Source organism: Emydura macquarii, unplaced genomic scaffold (genome assembly GCF_026122565.2).
Source record: "Emydura macquarii macquarii isolate MOO-44397 ecotype Brisbane River unplaced genomic scaffold, CSIRO-AGI_Emac_v2 contig_1644, whole genome shotgun sequence".
Classification (NCBI taxonomy): Eukaryota; Metazoa; Chordata; order Testudines; family Chelidae; genus Emydura; species Emydura macquarii.
Window position 1 is genome coordinate 10,712,532 of NW_027131781.1, and position 20,820 is coordinate 10,733,351.

The window sequence follows — 20,820 nt, forward strand, 5'->3', positions numbered from 1 at the left end:
GGAGTTAATCTGCTCTTCTGTTTTTGAACTAAGCGTCTGTGTGTTTATAATTTGTAAACAGTTCATCTCTCAGGGGTCGTGTTACAGTTCCCAGAAGCGCAGTCTGTTATGTCTAACATGCAACAGAATCCAGAAGAGCTATGTGTGTGAGTATTTTGATACAACACATTAATGATAGGAAACAGAAACAGTGACCTTGTATACCATGTCCCAACTGGCAGATTTCAACTTTAGGAGTTCCTGTACTAGGAAAAAAAGTATATACATTTTAAAAGTATATTTTTCTTTTAAACGCAGACATTGCATTGAGATAAAGTCATCAAACTCATTTTTCTTTAAACCACAAGAGTGTTCTGACCACCCCTACCACCACCACATTTGAAAAACTATGAAGCCATTGAGAATAGCTAAATGTACTTAAGGATTTAGGCTTTCCTCAATGCACATGTGCAGTTTCCATTACTATTAAAAGGGGGGTATAGCTGACACAATGGTCATGCGAGGGTTTAAGTTAAAACCCCAATAGATGTTATATGTTATGGTTATTGTGAAATTTAGCGATGAAGTATTATGGTGATGGGCACCTGATATTGCAATAACAGAGTTTGTTCAGCAGCTGCCTTTGCTATGAATAGCTCCACACAGTTCCATCAGTGGCCAGTTTTAACGAGTACTTAACACGTGTAGCAGTGAGATCTAGAAGCAAGGCTGACCACAGCATCATGGCCCTCCCAAATAACCAGCATTTCGAACACTGTTTCTCAGGAGCTTTCTAAAACCAAAGTGGTAAAAGAAGAGTAAGGTCAAGTTTGGAGGAGTGCAAAATGCAGAGCAATTAGATCAATGGTGCTGGAACAATTTTTATAGTGGAAGTGCTGATAGCCATTGAACCGAACTGTAAACCCTGTATATAATGGAAACCACTACAAACGAAGAGATGGGGAAGCCCCCCCGCCCCTCCTAGTCTCAGCACCTGTGAATTTGACTCAGATCTCAGTTATGCATGTGGAAAAACAGAGTAACCCTAGGGAAGTTGGTGTAAAACTGGACCTGAATATTTTGGCTTTGCAATAAATGAATATACTGCATAGTCCTCTGGGGATTTTGGACAAAATGATTATTTAACAAATCTTCAAATGTCCTTTCACCCACTTTTTTCATAAGGTCAAATGAACTGTGTGCTCCCCAGTAGCAAAACAGAGCAAAAAACCCACACACCAGTGAGTCCTGTTTTATTGTTCTAATCCATGGTCACAGGCACATATTACAGTTAAATTCATGTTTTAACTGTCTTGAGCTTTAAGACAAGCAAGATAGCTTCCTCTGAATCAGCATGCACAAATGAAGAAAAGTAGTGCGATAAAACAAAAGTGAATAGGTCTGTTCAAGTGAGTAAACACTGAAGAATGAGGCAGTACACCAATACAGATGAAGGCCCACATTTTCAAATCTGGTGTCTAAAGTCAGGAAACTGCTCTGATTTTCAGACATGCGGAACATCCTCCATTCCATTAAAAACCACGCAACTCTTAGTTAGGGTGCCTAAATCTAGGCACCTATGTGTGAACATTTTAACCAGGCTTTATTATAAGCATAAAAGAAGCAGGAGGAATAATACAAAATGGTCAATTCACTTTTTATTCATTTTCTACAAATTTCTCTGCACATGACTTTTGTTTGAAAGAATATTCACACTGGGAACAATTACGCAACTATGTCCGAGCACAAATATTAGCACCAGAAGTGTTCAGCGGCCATCAAGAAAGATTCCTGTTAGCTTTAGGACGATTCACTCAGCAGAAACAACATTTGATTTAATTGACCAATCACACAAAGCAAACAGTGAATTACAAATGAGAAGACCCGAAGTGATAGCTGTGGTATATAGACTGTGAGCAATCCATTGGCTGAAATAAATTATGTTACGTAATTTCGAATAATGACTAGTGCCAGCACAAAAACTCCAAGAGATAGATTTCTGCTTAGGTTTTATTTAATGTCTAACAGAAAAATAAGCTAAATTTTAAAGAGTTATTCCCTGCAAATAGCTTGTTTAGCTCTAACCATAATGTACACAACTGGGTAACATTCAGGTTTTGTATGCTAACTGTCACCTTGACTTATTTTTGAACAGTTAACAATTTCACCTTAACTTTCTCTTAACATATATTTAAGAAATGGCATGTTCAGTTGTTATGAAATTTTATAAATTGCACGTAACCTTGCGAATATTTATGCCCTAATATCTAAATTCCTTTTCTGGCTGTTATTTATTAAATAATTCCTTACTTTTTAGTTCTCAAGTATTTATAGACTATCAGATTCCCTTCACTTAGTTACATTTTTTTGTAAGATGTATATTAAGTTCTCTTAATCTTTCTTCACATGTCATGCCTTCTAATCCTTTTTATCATTTGTCATCTCGGTTCGATAAACTGGAAAAAATCCAATGTATTTTTCATAGTGAGGAGGGAGGATGAGCAAGTATATTCAGGTAACTCTCTCCAACCCCAATCCTTTGTACATTTCAGAAGCCAAACTAAAAGCAACATTTTTTGAGGGTCTGAAATATTGAGATAACTCTCCCCAACTCTCAACAAATCTCTGCACTTCTGGTCTCCAATTTGGACAAAAAATGGAAATATCTAAATACCACAAGAAATGTTATTCATGTAGAATTTCCATCTGAGATTGGATCTGGAATTGTTAAGAAAAATTGCACCAAAAATAATCTGTTTTCCCCATGATTTCTAGCACAATTTTGGGGGCTCCAGAGGGACATCAATTTTTATAAGCCTCAAATAAGCATCCATACTTTTGAATGCTTATCCAAACAAAACTTCAAATATTCTCAGGTTTACCTATCATTAACAGAAACACCCCTTTCCCCCCACCTATGCAGGGTATAAACCATGCTTTCCTGGAGTAAGACTGCATCATTTGCATTATCTCGTCCTAGCTCATGTACCTACATGTGACACACTTACCTTGTCATCTTCATCTTCATCCTCATCTAGGTATGTGGTCTCCTGAAATACATATGTCCATATTAAAATGCCTCTGACACCCAGAGGTTCAAACATATACATAACTCTCAACACATTTCATTTCATACATTTAGTTCTAAACCTTTAAAAAAAAAAAAAAAAAAGCCTAGCATTTTTATTTTATTGATCTATGTTCAAGGACCTTTTCCCCCCCCCGGAAGATCATAAACAATAGCATTCAATAACCTATGCAAATTTTAAGTCTAAATAACGGTATTAGTGGCTGGGCCCAGTAGTTTGAAGGCAACAGGCTTTTAAATTCATTGCCAAGTTCTCCTGTCTGTAAACAGCTTTGTTCCTAGTCTGATAAATGAACCAGTTGGTATGTCAAGGCTGAAGATTCTATACTCAGTTTGTTCTATCCTCACTGCTACAATGACTGCTTTCTCTCCCTTTAGGGCCATTACTGAAACATTAGACAGTAGAAAATGCATTAGTATGAACACAATCAATCTCAAGAATCACATACAGATTTCTATACAGCATTATTCCTTCAGTTTGACTCCCACTCTGACAGGTAGGGGAAAAAACAAAAGGCTTGGCTAGATTTTGAACTTATGGACCCGTTGGCTTTCAACTCAGGCGTTTTACTAGCTGAGGCTTTAACTGGATCCTCCAAGTTAATTTAGTTCTTGCTTATTTAATAGGAAGATTTGAATGGCCATATTAAAATGTTTAAGCACAGCTAAAATATGGGGATGGGAAGGATCATAATTAAAGGTTGCTTTATTTAGGGAGGTAGTGGTATCTAGTCATCAGAGCAAGGGCCTGAGAGTCAGGATACCTGAGTCCTACCTCCAGATCTGCCAATGACTTTGCTGCAATGCCTTGGGTAGCTAGGTTAATAATTGTATTTTACATACCCTATGGCAGTCCTCACCTGAGACTCTCAAAGCACTTTACAAATCCTGATGAATGTAACCTGAAGCAAGCTGGTTAAATATGTACACTAAGTTAATATTATCCCCATTTCACAGCTCAAATTGAAGCACAGAGTTTGGTTTCCATGTTTTCAGAGAATGCTGCATGCATTCTAAATGCACAGAATGACGTCTGGTTTTGAAACTTTACATGGGTACGTATGCATGCAGAAAACTAAGCTACTTCATGTGTAGCCAAGCTCTGGATGAACAGAAAGAACACGGTTGAGCCCAAACCACTGGTATTTTGAAAAAGGGACATCTATACTATCCACACCTCCCACTCAGGGCATATGAAAGTCAGAGCAGCACTACCTATTTTGAGTTACAGGAGGTGTATCGGGTTGGATTCAGAAAGCTCAGAATCGGGGTACCAGAAAGAGAATCCAGGGGATATTAAAGATGTTTTAACTAACAAGATGCTCAATCCAGCAAAGCACTTGGGCACATGTGTAACTTTGCTCATTGGAGGGTATCCTATTGACTTCAATGGGACTGCTATGTGCACATATGCTGTGCATTACTCCCAGGTTGCATATGTAAGGGAAGTGACCAGCTTTTGAGTAACCAAAGTCTTGTTGAAAATAGCTATTCTGTACTTTTCAGCTATATACACATGGCACTTTGTGGTATCCATCACAAGCACAATAAAGATTTCAGTGGGATTCTGTTTGCTAGGATATGCAACACACTCATCACAGAATGAGTGATGGGCAGTGGCAACCATTAATTCTGCACTTTCCTGGCTTTACCTGGTTAGTCAGACTCAACATCATTTTATAGATTATCTTTTTTATTTAATAAACTATTTGTCCTGGATTCTCCCCAGTGGGAAACTCCTATTTTAGTGATGGAATAAAGGACTCAGGGAACACACACAATTGTTCTATTGTTCTGCTATTGGAAATGTGATTTCCACCATTTTGTAGCCACTTTTCACCTGGGAATAACTCAAAACTGCATTAGGAACAATTTACCTAGCTAAAAATAAATACAATTATTTTTGTACATTTTGTCCTAGGATACCATTTATTCCTTCATTTAAGATCTCCATGTGGTTGCACTATGTTAAGTTGCTTTTTGTGTTTACAAATTACAATGTTTTTCTATGCAAAAGAGAGTTTGCCTAAATTTCATTATCAGAATTATCAGAAGGTTTAAAAAAGAATCTTCTAGGTGTTAATTTACTCTATTTCTTTCTAACTTCCAGGACCTGTGTTATGTATAATATGTCAGGACAGTGCTAACTTTAATATCACTGAAATGACATTCTATATCATAACACAGTTCAATGCTACAATTTACTTTTGCACAGAAAAGACTTTTATTAAACAAAATCAGATATAAAATTGAAATCTAGCTAGATCTAAACTGTTTTGTTTTGTTTTTCTTTTTAAAGTCACAGTAAACAAATAAGACTAGGATGACATCGATCTCTCAGAACAGATTTTTTTAAAAAGACCTCCCTTTTCAGATTCTGTTGGCATACCTCAGCCCCACGTAGTTCTGAATTGTTACTGAAACATAAACTGCAGGGCTGGATATGGACCCAGGGATTCAAATCATGCCTCCTTGAAATCTGAAGGATCCAAGGGCCTAGTTCTGTCCCATTCTTTGATTAAAACTATTTGAAAATATGCAGCTGTTTAAGAGCAGTATGTTTTATCTCACAATGGTTTATCACATGAAATGAACCATGAAATTCTAGAGACCATTATTTTGTTTTTAACAGTAACCTAGAAATAGAATAACATTTAGATACAGAATGAGCTGAAAACCATTAAACTGTAAGATCATTTTTGCTCAAAGGCAGATTCCAACTGGTCCTGCAACATCAGTTACTTTACTTGCCTGGATGTCCTGGGCGCTGTTGGCCTTTCCTGTCGTGATCAGGGAGAAGTTGTAAGCAAAGAGCAGCAACAAAGCCAGGGGCACCATGTAAAGCTCGATGTGCCAAACAGCAACCACAAATACCTACGAGAGACAAAGCAATTTAGAGAGGATGTATATGAGTGTTGAAAAAGAGAGAAACATAATAAACCCTTTCAATCATTATCCCTACTAACATGCGTCCTTGAATCTTTGTTAATCTCATTTTCCCCCCCTTCGATAAAGAAAATCTACCCAGATAGCTTATTCTCTTTCTGTTCTGTTTCCTCCATTCAACGGACGTTTGTTAGCTTCTCCGTTTCCATCTCCTCATTGGAGTACAAGGCCACCAACATAATACTAGTGCATGGGCATTATTCCCTCTTTACTTGAGGCACTACCAAGTCTGGATATCCATTGTCCTCAATGCCAGCATGTAACAAATGCACTTGGCTTCTTTTTTAGAAGGGTAAATCCACTCAGCATCACCAAGCACTAATAGCCAGCAGGTTCGATGGGAGTGAGATGCAATCCTTCCTCCCTTCCCTTCTAAGAGCTACCACAGCCCCAAGTGCTGCTGTATATTCACTCCCCACGGGACGATTAGACAGTGGATCCTTATCAATCTGCTGCTGCTCTGTGCCCGTGCCCATTCCTCATTGCCTGGGGATGGAAAAGCAGCTCCCAGAGTGAATGGTGTGGTGAACGTGAATAAGGAAGTACTATTTAGGTCTTCACATAACACAAGAACCGGGGATCACCCGCTGAAATTAATAGGCAGCGGGTTTAAAACAAACAAAAGGAAGCACTTCTTCACACAATGCACAGATAACCTGAGGAACTCGTTGTCAGGGGATGTTGTGAAGGCTAAAAGTATAACTGGGTTCAAAAAGAGAGTTAGATAAGTTTATGGAGGATAAGTCCATCAATGGGCATTAACCAAGATGGTCAGAAATACAACCCCAGGGTCTTGGTGTTCTAGGCCTCTGCTGCCAGATGCTGGGACTGGATGGGAGAGGATGGACCTCTCAATAATTGCCCTGTTCTGTTCATTCCTTCTGAAGCATCTGGCATTGGCCACTGTCAGAGACAGGTTACTGGGCTAGATGGGCCATGGGTCTGACCCAATATGCAGTTCTTATGTTCTTATAAGGCAGGGCTCTGTGGTAAGCAGGATGCCTCCCCGGGTGGAATCCAAAAATCCTGTGCCCCAACTACTTCCCAACACTGCATAACCACATTATTTCAGCTGTGTCTGGGGCCCACAGAGTGGGTATGATTTTGCTCATGGGGAGTGATACCTGACTCTAGCCAGTGATGCTAGAATCTAAAAGCAGAAGCTAAATTTCAAAGTAAATTAATTTGCAAAATGGTTCAGAGAGGGATGGGGCCACGCTGATGGAGATTTAGAACAAAAACTGCTGGATTTTTCAAAGACATCAAAGCAAATCAAACAGCTTTTTGATTATCAATTCTTTTCTATATGCAGAGAGCAGTAAATATTTTTGTGTACTGCCATCATCTGAACAGGAGCTTGGAGTTGACAATAACACGGAGTAAGGTTATAAATTAGGTCCACAATTGCCATAGGACACATGTGATCACATTCCTTTTTCCATCCATACAATGTGTTTCCAGGACAGCCTAATGCTGTGCAGTAGCTTTAAGTCCTTAATGGCTGCCCTTTTAGACAAGACACACACACACAAATGCTTTATGATTTTTCTATCCAAAAACGCTGTTCTAGAATGAAAGTTCAAGATCCAAAATCCCATCATTAGAATAATGTAGCCCAGGTGGAAGTTACTCGACCCACCCGTTCATTTAAAGGGAGGGAGAGGAGGAATAGCTGTGACATCTCAGCTAACAATCCCCTTCCAGGCCCTTTTTTCTTTTAAAGCTTCATGTCGGGGAGAGGTGCTGGACTGACAGCACTGAAATTTGAAACTCTACATGGAGGGTACTGCCATGAAAACACCATCGCATCCTCCTGCCAATGTGTCCAAATGCTGTGACAGAGAAACTTTTGGGGAGAGAGGACGGCTGAGTCTCCACATCCATTAATCCTGGGCCTCTCTGACACTGCTCACAAGAATGTCAATTAGTGCCATTTGTGGCAGCTGTCTTGTGATAGGGACACGAAACTGACAGCACCACCTCCTATGGCCAAAGCCTGGCCCCACTGAAAAAAATGGGAGCTTTGCCTTTGTCAATGGGGCCAGGATTTCACCCCTGGGGAATGGGGATAGATACACACTGTACATGAAAATAGCTCTTTTTGCATAGGACAACCTGCCCAGTCATCATCCACCTGGGGCCAAACTCAGCCCAACAACCTAGAGGATGGACTCCATATCCTATTACCCATTCTAAATCAGTCAATCCCTCAACAACAATGGTATTTTTCACTGATAAGCTCTACTTTGTGTTAGCTTAATTCCTTCCATAGCAACAGCTATCTTCTTGTTATCGGCAACCACGGCCCAATAAAACAGCCTCTCAGGCATATGCTTTTACAAAATGGACTAAATTCCAGACAACACAGTCCAATATTATTGATTCACCGCACTGGAAGTTAGAACAGGACTAGGTAGATCAGACATTTTTCCACACTGATCTTCAGCAAAAGAAAGACAAGTAGTAATGACTGTACATAATTCCACTCGGCCAATATATGCAAGCATGACATCAGCAGAAGGGCTGGACTTTGGACAAAACAGGAAAAATACTTAGCTACCTTGCAGGAATGCTGTGAGGCTGCAGTCAATATCCATTGTCAAGAGCTCTGAGATCGAAAGAAGAAGGTGCTATAAAAGGGCAGAGTTCTCACAAAACAGATTCCTCTGAACTCATTTCAGCCCCCCGTTGAACTTCATACCTCTGGTTATTTAACATTTCTGACTGAGATATAGTAGGGGCGATTTCAGTTCTAGTCCTAATCCAAACATCATCCTGGACAAGAATGACCTTCATATATTTATCAAACCCAAGGTTTGATTTTTTTTGTGGGAGCTCTGCAAAGATAGGATGCATTGTTGTGAGTTAAAAATCAGTGTAGCCTGTTGCAGGAGATTGTATATGCAATGCCTATCTGGGATAATACTGAATTTAGTCCCATCATGACACAGAAAGGGATGGCTGGATTTAAGTCTCAAATCTGCAATTGCCTTTTGGAGTGCCACTGAAGTCAATGGGGTTCTGCAAGAACCTGCTTGCAGGGATCCAACTGCAGAATCAAGGCCTATGTATGTATTTTTAGTGCAGCTGTCACCACAGTATCTACATTAGATGATCCAACAGAAGTCCCTAATTGTAATTCTAATATGGCCTTTCAAACCTTCTGTCCTTTAGGTAGTATATAAAACCAAATTCCTGTCTATTTGTGATCATTAAAAAGCACTTTTTGTATAAGTTTGTTAGGCCTGGGTCCTGGCCAAATTACACTGAGTAGTAAAATTAAGCTTATTTACTTACAAAATAACCTCATAGTTGCAACTGGACAAGATAGTTCATCAATTCCTTTCCTAAAGTTACATTGTATTGCTAATGATGCACCAACAGTCAGCTGCCAGGTTCCAACCCAGAGGTAGCTGCACTTCAGTAGGCTCACTGAGCCTGCTTTGAAAGAGCTATAGTACAGAGAGTTTTAATCTCTCTTGCACAGAACAGTGACAAGGGCAAATTTATTTAGCTATTCAGACATTAGAAATTATTCAGCCTTAGAGGTATGTGCAGTGATTACTTAGAACACAGAGTATACAGTAGTTTATAAGCCATTTTTTAAAGCACATTAGTATATTTCTGCATAGAATGTGCCTTATAAATCATTCCATAGCATCACTTATCCTGAGATATCAAAGGAATTCCATACAAACACATTGTAAGTCAGATATTATTATCCTCACTTTATAATTAGGGAAACTGAGGCACAGATAGATTAAATGACTTATTCAAGATGAAAGTGAGTCAGTGGCAGACCAAGAAAGAGAACCCAAAAGTCTTTGTCCAAAGTACTTACTGTTCTAACTTAACTTTTTCACAGTGCTTCTCATTATCAGTAGACCAAACTCCTTCCATTAAATATCAATCATTAATACCATCACCACCTACTTTGGTAAACTGCATATTCCGAATGGGAAAAGTTAGCAAGCAAGAACAGAAGCCAATTTCTGAAATAAAAGTAGAAAACGCCAAAGAATTTTGTGAAAGGGCTGAATTGGGCAGTATAAGAACCAATGAAGAATAGAATTATAAGAATTATAAAACATCATAACCAAAGTTCAAAATAAAAATAGAAACGAGACAGACTTTTCTAGAGAAGAAAGAATGCTTGGAGTTAAAGATTTAGACTAAAGTCCTGTCTAGAACAGAACACATCATCACAGCTTTGGAGACAAGTCCACTCGATTTCAGCTGATTAATGTGTTGCTGTTTCAAAGGGCCTAATAACTACAAGTTAAAGCTCTGGAGGTTTGGAAGCCATTTCATGTGAAAATCACTGAAGAGGAGTCCAACTGTTCCTGTCAAGAAGCATGGAGTTTGAACAACCATGAGAGTGGCCCTTTTGACATCAGTGTAAAAGATGAGAGAAGGCAGACTGGGCTGAAAGTACAAATAAACCCTTAGAAACACATTTTGAATCTGACTTTTCTGCCCCTCTGGTTCCAATTTAGAATCTGATTATTAAAAACAGATTTTAGATGGGTATGTACTGAACTGTGCCCGTAAAACCTTTGTCACCAGCAACCCCACAATCATGGGGTAGAATTGTTTTTTGGAGATTTAGAATCCTAATTTGGTGGGGTGGAGGGAAGGGAGAGGAGAGGTGTTGCCGGTGTCAATGTAGTTTCTCTCTACAGTAATTATGAATAATTCTCTCAAATTAACAAAAGCTTCCCTTTAGGCCAGGAAGCCTTTCTGGTAAAAACAAAAAACCCTGTGCTTTGTGTGAGAGAGTAATTCTTGGGACATGACGGTGATGGGAAAAGTACAAAGAAATAAATTTAATCAGATGGAAAAAATAAAAAAGGGAAAGGACCTGAAACGTGAGCAAAGAACTTTTACTGAAATTGCCTTTGGTCACGCTGAACATTCTGAGTCTCAGTCCTAAGTGAATGCCTCATCAGTAGAACTGTGAAAAACGTTTGCACTCAAAATTAAAACCATAAGCACCTACACCTCACAAAATGACTGACGTCAAATCTAAAACTAGTTTTGTCAAAAGGTTTACTTAGATTCACGAACATGGGCCCAGTTAGGGGAAAACCTGAGCTAATCTGTACTTGTGTGTCCAAAGTATCTGTTCTCGCCCCAGACCAGAACTCTGATTTTGATCTGAAACACAAATATGGTCCAATGCATTGAGCATGGCCCTGGGGAAGAAGAGCTCCGGAATTCTAATCTACCTAATGGCTAGCTAATGTATTCAAGTCCTTATGCACATAATGGTGGCTATCAAAGCGGAGTAGCTGTCACAGCTGAATGCGCAAGGATAAGCAACCTGGGCAGGTTACAAGATACATCTCCTCAGAGAGCACTTTTAATCCCTCCCTGTCCTAAACAAACTAAGGGATATTAGCCAATACGATATGGTATTGCCCTCAAAAAGTAAATATGAATCTCTAGGAGAAAACAGGCCTATTTTCTGGCTGCTATTATTTCCGGCAGAGACCTATTCCTATGATTAAAAGGGAAAATACAAAGCAGCAACACCAAAGAGCAAGCAGCTTTAGCAGCAAGGGCTTGCAAAACGTGGAAATCTCACATTATCAAGAAACACTCTGCTAATCCGTGAATCTGACTGTGACAGACTCTCACACTGATAATTGTAGCCACACACCCTCACGGTGCGCCCCCTTATGATGTGGAATGGTGCATCGGGGCACTGTCTCAGTTTCCTACCAGGCCTTCCACTGGTCTACCCAGCCTCCAACACTTTCAGGTGACTTAGCCCTCTGATTAAGCCACCTAAAAGTCCCGCTCTTTCCAGGGTACCCAAAGTGCAAAACAAACTCTTCCCTTCCCTCAGGGAGGCCCTGAGGTATCAGTCTTCCTCACAGTGAGAGCTCATGGTCTACTTTCTCTCCCAGTCAGCCAGCAACTGAGGTGGGCTCTCCCTTTTTTGCTCCTCCTTCAAAGACTGACAGCGGTTTCAGATATCACAGGGTGGGGGTGATTGGCCCCCAACAGCCACCAACCCAACCCTTTCCTGACTCATGTGAGCTTTATATACCCTATCACAATAACCAAGTCCAAAACCTTGCCCCCAGCATGAAGTCCAAGCTACCAGACTATGTACTGAAAAATTCCTCCAGAGCCAGAGCAGCCTCAATGAATGAGAAGCAAAGGCTGGTGCATCCACATAGCCATGTCTCAATCAACCCTGGCTTCTCTCCCCCCAGCTATGCAGCAGTGCATCATGTGCCCATTTCACTGGTTCTCAAAATCCTTCTGCCCCCGCAAGACACTCAGTGGAAGTATATCAGACGTGCTGCCTGATATAAATGGAATTCAAATTCAAGAAATGGCTGATCAGCAATACTGTATTAGAGTTCCGATCTCTTTGTAATGCAATAATATGAGACATAAAATGTGTGGCAGAAAGAGAAATAATGTTTAACAGTTGCTGACAAATTAAACCTATTTGCTTAGATCTAATTTGCTTTTCCCCAGCAAAAGAACGCAGGTTATCTCAAAAGTACTAGGAAGTGTATGTTCTACTGAGCTGGGATCACAGAAATCAGAAATGGTGCGAAGGGGATCTTTAAATATTTATGCCACACTACCTGCTATCACTACATTGCATCTCATCAGCATAACAAGTTGCTGATTTTAAGGGCATACCTCTGGCAAAGAAATGTTAGCAGCCCTCTGCAAACTCGCCATCGCAAACAGAACTAGCTTCTAAGCAAAAGAAATTGTGCCCAGAAAGAACACAGTCTCTGTGCATTAGATGCACGCCACTGCACAGAACAAGGGATTAGAAACCATGTTCAGTAAAAGGGCTATTAACAACAATAAAAACAACCCCAAAAGGTACTGGTTACACATGACCAAGTAGTGAAAAGGAAAAGACCCTGATACTAGTTACAAAGGGATTGGATTGTCACAGCCCTTTCTAATGGCTGGTAACCAAACCTCTGAGGCCCCACCCTTGTCCCGCCTCTTCCCCCAAGGCCCCACCCCTGCTCTGCATCTTCTCTTGTGGCCACGCCCCTCTCCACTGTTTCCCCTGGGCTTTGCCCTCTTCTCCAGTTTTTCTCTCCAAAGCCCCATCCCTGCATGCCATGCGCTGCTGCTAGCTGCATGAGCAGCCTGGACCTGTAGGTGGCAGCAGTGGCTGATGCGCTGCCTCCTTCCTTCCGCTTAGGGTTGCCACAGGCTAAAAAAAAAAAACCCGACATCAGGGTTTGTCAAATGGCACCCGAACACGCAAGTCAAAACCCGGACTGTCCAGGTGAAAACCAGACGGGTGGCAATCCTACTCAGCCATGTGATGGAGTAAAACGCTTAAAGCCCTGCCCCTTCCTCTTGTGTTTTGCTCTTCTTAGGGTGTGTCTACACTTCAAGCTGGAAGTATAATTTCCAGCTTGAGGAGAAGTGTAATGTTTTTCTTAAAGCCCCAGTTGTGGGAGCTTTAAGATGGACAACAGATGTCGAGAGGCTCCCAATAAAAATCACAAGAGTTGGCAACGTTACTTTGTTCTCTGTTCTTCTCCTGGGACACTACAGTTATTCCCTGCCCCTTATTCTGGGCAGAGGATACAAGTATATTCACAATGATTTGTGACCACTTGCAAAATATCCAGATTCCGATTCTCAAATTGGTTGTACAGTACTGCCATCAACTAGAGCCCTGCGCGGGACTGGTTTTTTTTTAATCTCACTCCTCTACTGTCCCTCAATAACCACTCCCACCCCCTCCCACATTTTTTCTTGCATTTTTATCCAGCTCCCGCCCACAAAAACCTTAGATCCCACAAATCCCACAAGAGAAACAGATTCTGCCGCCTGCTACTAAAAAACAAAACCAAAATGGTTGGTTAATATATTATATTTATAAATAGAATTCAGACACAATTTTACCACTAAAAGAATAAAACAAATCTTGCTTAAACCATGTAAAAAGACTTCAACCCCTTTTATAATAGACACCATCTCTCTTTCTATCCCTTGCTTAAATTTAAGTATTAAAAGTTGTAAAATGTTTCCCCGCAAATTACCTCAGTCTCTTTTTTGCCCACCCTATCCCGCTCACAACACAGTACGTTTTACTCACTCCCGCTGTTATAGCAGTGGGTCCTGCGGGATTCCAGGCCCACGCCATTGACTTCAGTAGATTTATACCAGCCCGTGAGAGCAGAATCAGGCTGAGGAGCAATGATGAATGAGGAAAATCCAACACAGAGGCCTAAGGAGATTAGGACCTGCGACCTCTGGTTTCCAAGGCCCCTGCACTAACACCTGAGCCACATAGCCAACTGATGAACTACTGTTTTATTTTGTTCCTAGGTCTTTCCAATACACTCAGTTGATTTGGGCTTATGGCACTTGGGCTGCAGGGCTAAAAAAAAGCACTATGGCCTTTTTTGCTGAGGCTGGACCCCGGCCTCTGAAATCCAGTGAGTGGGGGTGGTATCTCCGAGCCCAAGCAGGAACATCTCCATTATTATTTTTAACCCTGCAGCACAAGTCAATTGACCCAGGCTCTGAGATTTGGTGCCGTGGGTTTTTCTGTGCAGTGCAGGCATACCCAGTGCTGAGATACGCTGAGATACTTTCTGGAAGGCTGCATGTCATATGTTACACTATTGAGGTAGCAGCCCAGTAGCAAGAAAGTAAGATCCTTTAAACATACCCATTTTACTAGGGTTTATAGTGGAGCCCTCAGTTGATTTCACTCATATTATTACCCAATGCTTTGCTCTGCATTGCAAGCATCTGAGGATGATGCAGTTGTGTGTTTGTGCAGATGCTATATTTCAATTGGAAAAGGCTGGGTTTTATTTTAACATATGTACATTTAATCCCCAACGTGTAATAGCCAACCACGACTCTGGTTTGATGCTTTTATATAGTTTTCTAGCGGCTACCACTTCCTCTCTCCCTCTGCCCCAGGGAGGGGTAAAGTAAGAAGGGTCCTTGGGACCTATCTTTATGCATGTACAGTAGTTCTAGAGTTAGAAGGCTTCAGATCTTTTTCTGTAGTGAACACTGTAGAAAGAGCCATTTGTTAGAATGCTGACTGTTCTAATTTTTCCCTTGTGTTTTTATCTACCATATTTTAGATTTCCTGAGCCAAGTAAAATACAGCTAAGGTCCTCATGCAGTAAACCTTAATAAGTGAGGGGGTGGGGGAATTATTTATGTCAGTTTGATACTTTTGGGGAGGAAAGAAAAAAAAATTCAAACGGTTACCTACAATGGGGGAAAACAAGCTGTCCCAGGAAAAAGAAGGGGGGGATGGTACCTTAAACCAGAGGGGGGGAAGAAGGCTTCATTACTTTATCTTGGCTAAACAAAATGAAAGATGACATTTTTGAATCTCTGATTTCTTTTCTTCAGCAGCAGCAGGGTCATAGTTTCATGACTAGGATCACAGAAAGTTTCTCATTATAGGATTTCGCAGAAGCCTGTAATTGTGCCAGTTGAAAGTTGGATTTTTCAGTAAATACTTCTTTCAAAAAGCATCAGCAAAATCTCTGTGCTGATTAAAAGGAAGCAAAAGGAAAAAAAATACTTAACATTCTATTTGTTCCTGGTAAAGCTGAGCAACTTAAAAAGGTCAAGAAAAAATTCACCATTAACTGCACCGATAAAATGGGTTAGCATTATAGGAAACATTAGTAGTAAGAATCAGATGGTGTTTTAATTGTACAGTAAGTGGGAAAAGTATTCAGTGCAAGTGTACTTTGCCTTTGGTAAAATCAACATCAGGTTACAACTGTTACTAAAAAGGAGGCTTACATTATATACTTAAAAGGCTTTCTGCCTCATGTTCATCGTGCAGATTAGATCTGAACGAATAAAGAAAAAAAGGGCGCTCTGTAATAAACGGAGTGTATTTAATTAGAATTAGTTCAGTGTACAGTGGCAGGAGTATCGCAGTTCAGTGCATAAGGTTACTTCACTGGCAGCCGTCATCTCTGGCATGAAAAAAAGTTGGGTTGCAATAAACCCACGTATGTGTGAAATAGCTGCATATACACTGTAGTGCTTTAGACTGAACTGGTACCCTTCTTTCCAAAGACTCCCATTTTAGAAAATGGTTTGTCAGGCTGAATACTCTCTGGAATTTGGGACCAAGAATGGAATTTGTGGTCAGTTTTACAGAATTAGTATATGGATTTCTTTGTTTTTTTGTTTTTTTTACCTGGGACCAAAAATAAAATCAAATACTGTAAATAAGCCTGCACAGACCACAGTATCAGTTTGGCTGGTGAAAAAAATAGAAATCTAACTAAATGTAAAGAACCAAGTTAAGATAAACATACTCCCAGACAAAGAATTTCAGATTATTCTCCTCCCAGCTGTGTGTACATGAATAGTTTCCTAATCCAGTTTATAGCTACTGCACTGCTAAAGAATCCAGAAGTCCTCTTTGTCAATCTGACTCCAAGATTCTGTAGTCAGGAAGAGAGCAAAACCAGTAACTAGCCCCTCCACTCCATCTCCAAGAAGTATGTTAGATCTTCAGAAAAACTGATGATGATTAAAACACACACACAATTATCATGTTCATAAGCTGCATAGTTCCAAAATTGCTACCATGCATAATGAACGCACTAAAACGACTGGAATAGTCATCGTAATTACAGTCCTAAATATGGTAACTTTCTGCATCCTAGTCTTGCATATTTTAGATTAGCAATCGCACAGCAAAACTTAATATTGACAGCAGGACTATACAATGAAGATTCTTCAGTGACAGGCCTATAGCATCTTGCTTTACAAAGCACAGAATGGTTTAAAAAAAAAAAAAAACGTTGCAAGACCCTTTTGCAATTTAAGGCAGCTGTTCAGGTAAAACCAAAGCCAGAAGATTGTTTATTTTAATAAAGCTATTATATGCACAGCTCCAAATTAGGAATGGCAGGAGACATGGGGATGCCTAAACCACCACCACCTGTTTGCCCTGAAAATCAATTAAAGTCACACTATCACAGCAATCCTTTCTTAGCTAATAAAAGTTATACAGCTTTAACGTGCAACTTTAGGTGCTTTCTGGGAAAATGCCTGAAACCTAAAGCCTGAGTCTCGCATTACTTTGATACTCAAATGGATATGAGCTAACCACTGTAAAACCAGCCTTCGGGGCCAGGGTAGGGGTGGGAGGGGGGTGGGTGCTGGTAAGGAGAAAGTGACATTGTAGCTGCTTGTTTTCATGCACTGGACTGAACCAACATTCAATAAATTCTAACGATACATCCTAGAACTTTATCTATTGTAAACAGGAGAAAATCAAAGCCCTTTCTGACACATGCCAGTTCAACATATTCTGTGCTGCAGAACAGATCCAACTTTGCAAGTGGAACGCAAGGGCAGAAGAGACATCCCAAGTGCTTTAGTAATTAAACGAATATGCATAATGAACCATATGCCCAAAGGGCCTGTTCTTCATGTGGGCCAGATTTTTGTTTGAATTTTTAATTTTTATATACAGATGAAACATTTCATGTAATACAGCAACAGTGTGAGATAATATGCTGTGTGGAAAAGAGAGAGGCAACCGCCCATGTGAGAATGATCAGCATATAGCTGATGAATTCTGCTCCTAGATTTCTAATTCAGAACCAAGAGTTAAGAGACATGCATGTTAAATAGTCACTGCATGAAAAATGCCACAGATTTTGAGTGGAGCCTTATACACATTTGGGTTCTGCCAGAAGACTCCAGGATGATGGAGAAAGATCAGCTCATGACCAGGGTTTTTCAAAATAATAAGATTTTTGGATGAACACAACACTCTGGGCCCATTGCACTAGCACTATGTATCTAAGTTAACTACATAAGCAGCATCACAGCAGCTACTAAAACTACAGAGGTTAAATAATTAAGCTTTCGTAAGTATATTAGTTACTGTAAACTTATGAGTCGTATAGAATTATCAACCCAATAAACCTTACGTCAAGGAACGAAGACAAAATATGACCTGCTTCGGAAGTAAACAGTGACTTCTAAGGCAAGTCAAGAAGTTAAACTATCCATAGGGCTCTGCCATCAACTCAAAATTAAACAATACAAATGGAATGTAAAACAGATCCCCTCCCCCTTTTTAGAGGATTTAAAAGGTGAAATAAATGAGCTGTAAATAATGTCACTCATTGCTTTTAGTCCTAATTCAAGGTTTATGCTTTTGACACTGCCTGGTTTACTTGATCTAGTGGTCTCCGTGGAAAGACAGATAAACTTCAACGGCTGTCAGAAGACAAAAATTGACAAGGAGCGTCACCTTTCCTGACTGCTTAAATCCTTTAAGGAAGTGTTGGAGCAATTAGAGAAGGAGTCTAATCTTTACAGAGTGCATTAACACTCTCCGACCTCCCAGACAATAGATCAGAACTCAGACACATAATGCTTCCCTAAGGCTTTTTAGCCAGAGCATTTGATCTCATAGTCACTCTGTATGTGTTACTATAGGTATCTGTGTATAAGACATTATTCACTGTGCATTACAGGTCCACTATCTCTGTTAGTATCCGTGCCACTTTTAAAACAGAGAGCAGGAAAGCCATTGCAATCTATGGGACCATAGAGTTATTACTTCTCAAAAACAACCAGGCAGCAGTGCTGCAGAATATCAGCACTAATAATAATTTTAGGTTATTTTACTGCTTATTTTTCTGCTTGGGGACATAAGTCTATTCTTAAAAGGCATAACTTAATATTTTAATCATAGAAATAATCATTTGATAATTATTTAAAAAGAATGCAATGCTTAAAGTCCTATAAAGGGACTTAGAAGAGAGAGAATTAGAAAGACATATCTAGTTGATTAAGAAAAGCAAAATGGATAGCTATAAATAATTATCTGAGAAAGCAAAACTTCTGCAAGTATTAACTGTATAATTTAATTCCTGATGGACACATGCTATTGACATGCTGATCTCAATGTATAAGTTATGCTTTTCCCATTAAACATTCTAAACATTTTTAGAAAATTTGCTTAGCCCATTTTTAAATGGGATTAGACCTTCCATGTTGTCGTCTTCTGACAGAGGCCAACTCAGAACATTCTTTATACGGACATTGCAAAATGGGTTTTTACAGAGTAACTAAGTAGATTCCCACCCACCCTTGAATAATGGAAGCTGCAATCAGGCTAACAAGTATTTTTTCTATGCTTAAATCCATTTGATGTACACCTCCAGCTGATAATAGGGGTCAGATACCTAGGTACAGTTTGCAAGATTCTATTTGCTTTTCCACAGATCTACATGCAGCTGCTTCTGAAGTACTATGTTGCAAATACATTCAGTTCATCCAAGGGAATATTTTCAACTGTGCATCTCAACTTTAAAAACACAAAAAACAACAAAAAATGTTGCAGCTACTAGTGTGTGTATATATATACATAAACTCTTCCTATTCAAAGTATAATACAGTGGTTTTAAAACTGAACAGAAACAGAATACAACTAGTGAAAAAATACAGTACCATATGATTTATATATTTATAAACACGTCTAAAATCACTGCACTGCATTTAAAATCAATAGCACCCTAAACAAGTCTAATTTTGGCTAACGTGTGCCAGGAAAAAATACAGATTAATCCATTTGCTTTTGGTGAAGTGCTGGGGGGGCAAGATGTCAAAAGTCAGGGTTATACTGAAGCTAGTTTCAACCTTCACTATAGAGATACTGCATATCACCACAATCAACTTTTTTTTTTTTCCCCAGCAGTTTGCTAGGACTTTGCCGATACACTCCGATAAAAATACATTTCCCCCAAAGGGCTAAAAAGTAGGAGAATGGGCTAGAAATGCGATTGGACTTGATGTTATGATTTGATTTTAGGGTATTTTTTCAATTATTATTATTATCATTAAGCAATCTTGTACCCAACAACTCTGGAACTTCCTGATAGCTGAATCCAGCTTCTGCCACGTGCATCATATTTTAGCTGCAGATAAAGAAAAGCCAAACTAAAAAAGGAGAAACCAGGCTTTCAAAAAAACATTTGCAATAGGAGTTCTACACCGAGCCTCCATTTCTGATATTGAAAAATAAATAAATAAATAAATAAAGTGGTCTTCCCCAGCAGACCCTTTCTTTCCCGCACCTTCTCATGGACATCACCATAATGGCTATCATCACCACAAAAACCCAAATGTTACATTGCCTTCAAAGAAAGAAATTTCTTCAAGTTGGCAAGATTTCCGTAAGGAGTGTTAGCTTAGAACTGAAATAGTTCAAATAAAGGGGAGGAAAAAAAAAAAAAAAAAACCTGCCAGAAAAATCTGACAAAAAATATTAAAGCAGGAGTTTGACCATTCATGAGAGTCTATCGCCACCTACAGGATTCCCCCCCCTTTTGAAAACAAGTTAAAAAATCCTGGATGAAGAGTTTGCTCTAAAATGGAGGGCCGGATCCTCAGTTGGTGTAAAGCAGCACACATCCACTGAAGCCAATGGAGTTATGCTGATTTTCACCACGTGAGGATCTGGCCCTATTTTTTTTCCTATCAGCTCAAAAGAGTGAAATTTTTAGAGACTTTTTTTTTTTTTAAGAAGATTATGGTCATGTTAAAACTAAACAATGTGTTTGTTTTTTTTAAAACAAAGATGCAAAAATATAACTGTTACAGAATGCCTAGATTAATGGAAGAATCAATTCAGGTCAGTGTTAGTCCATACTCTTAGTACATACTGGTGGTCTGAGAAGTTCTCATCGGCAACAGGGTCAGAATAACAGTAAAAATTCCAACAGCCCCTGCACACACACCCACGCAGAGACGCACACACAAAAGTACATCTAGAGTTC

At 39.6% G+C, this 20,820-nt stretch overlaps 1 protein-coding gene across 1 annotated transcript in view; it reads right to left on the bottom strand.

The window, feature by feature from the left end:
- Window positions 1–20,820, bottom strand: part of MCTP2 (multiple C2 and transmembrane domain containing 2) — a 129,997-nt gene that overhangs the window by 20,399 nt on the left and 88,778 nt on the right. The window contains exons 17-18 of the mRNA XM_067555630.1: window positions 5,819–5,941; window positions 2,988–3,029 (exon numbers count right to left, since the gene is read on the bottom strand). Coding sequence (XP_067411731.1) covers window positions 2,988–3,029; window positions 5,819–5,941 — 165 coding nt within the window. The remainder of the gene's footprint in view (window positions 1–2,987; window positions 3,030–5,818; window positions 5,942–20,820) is intronic.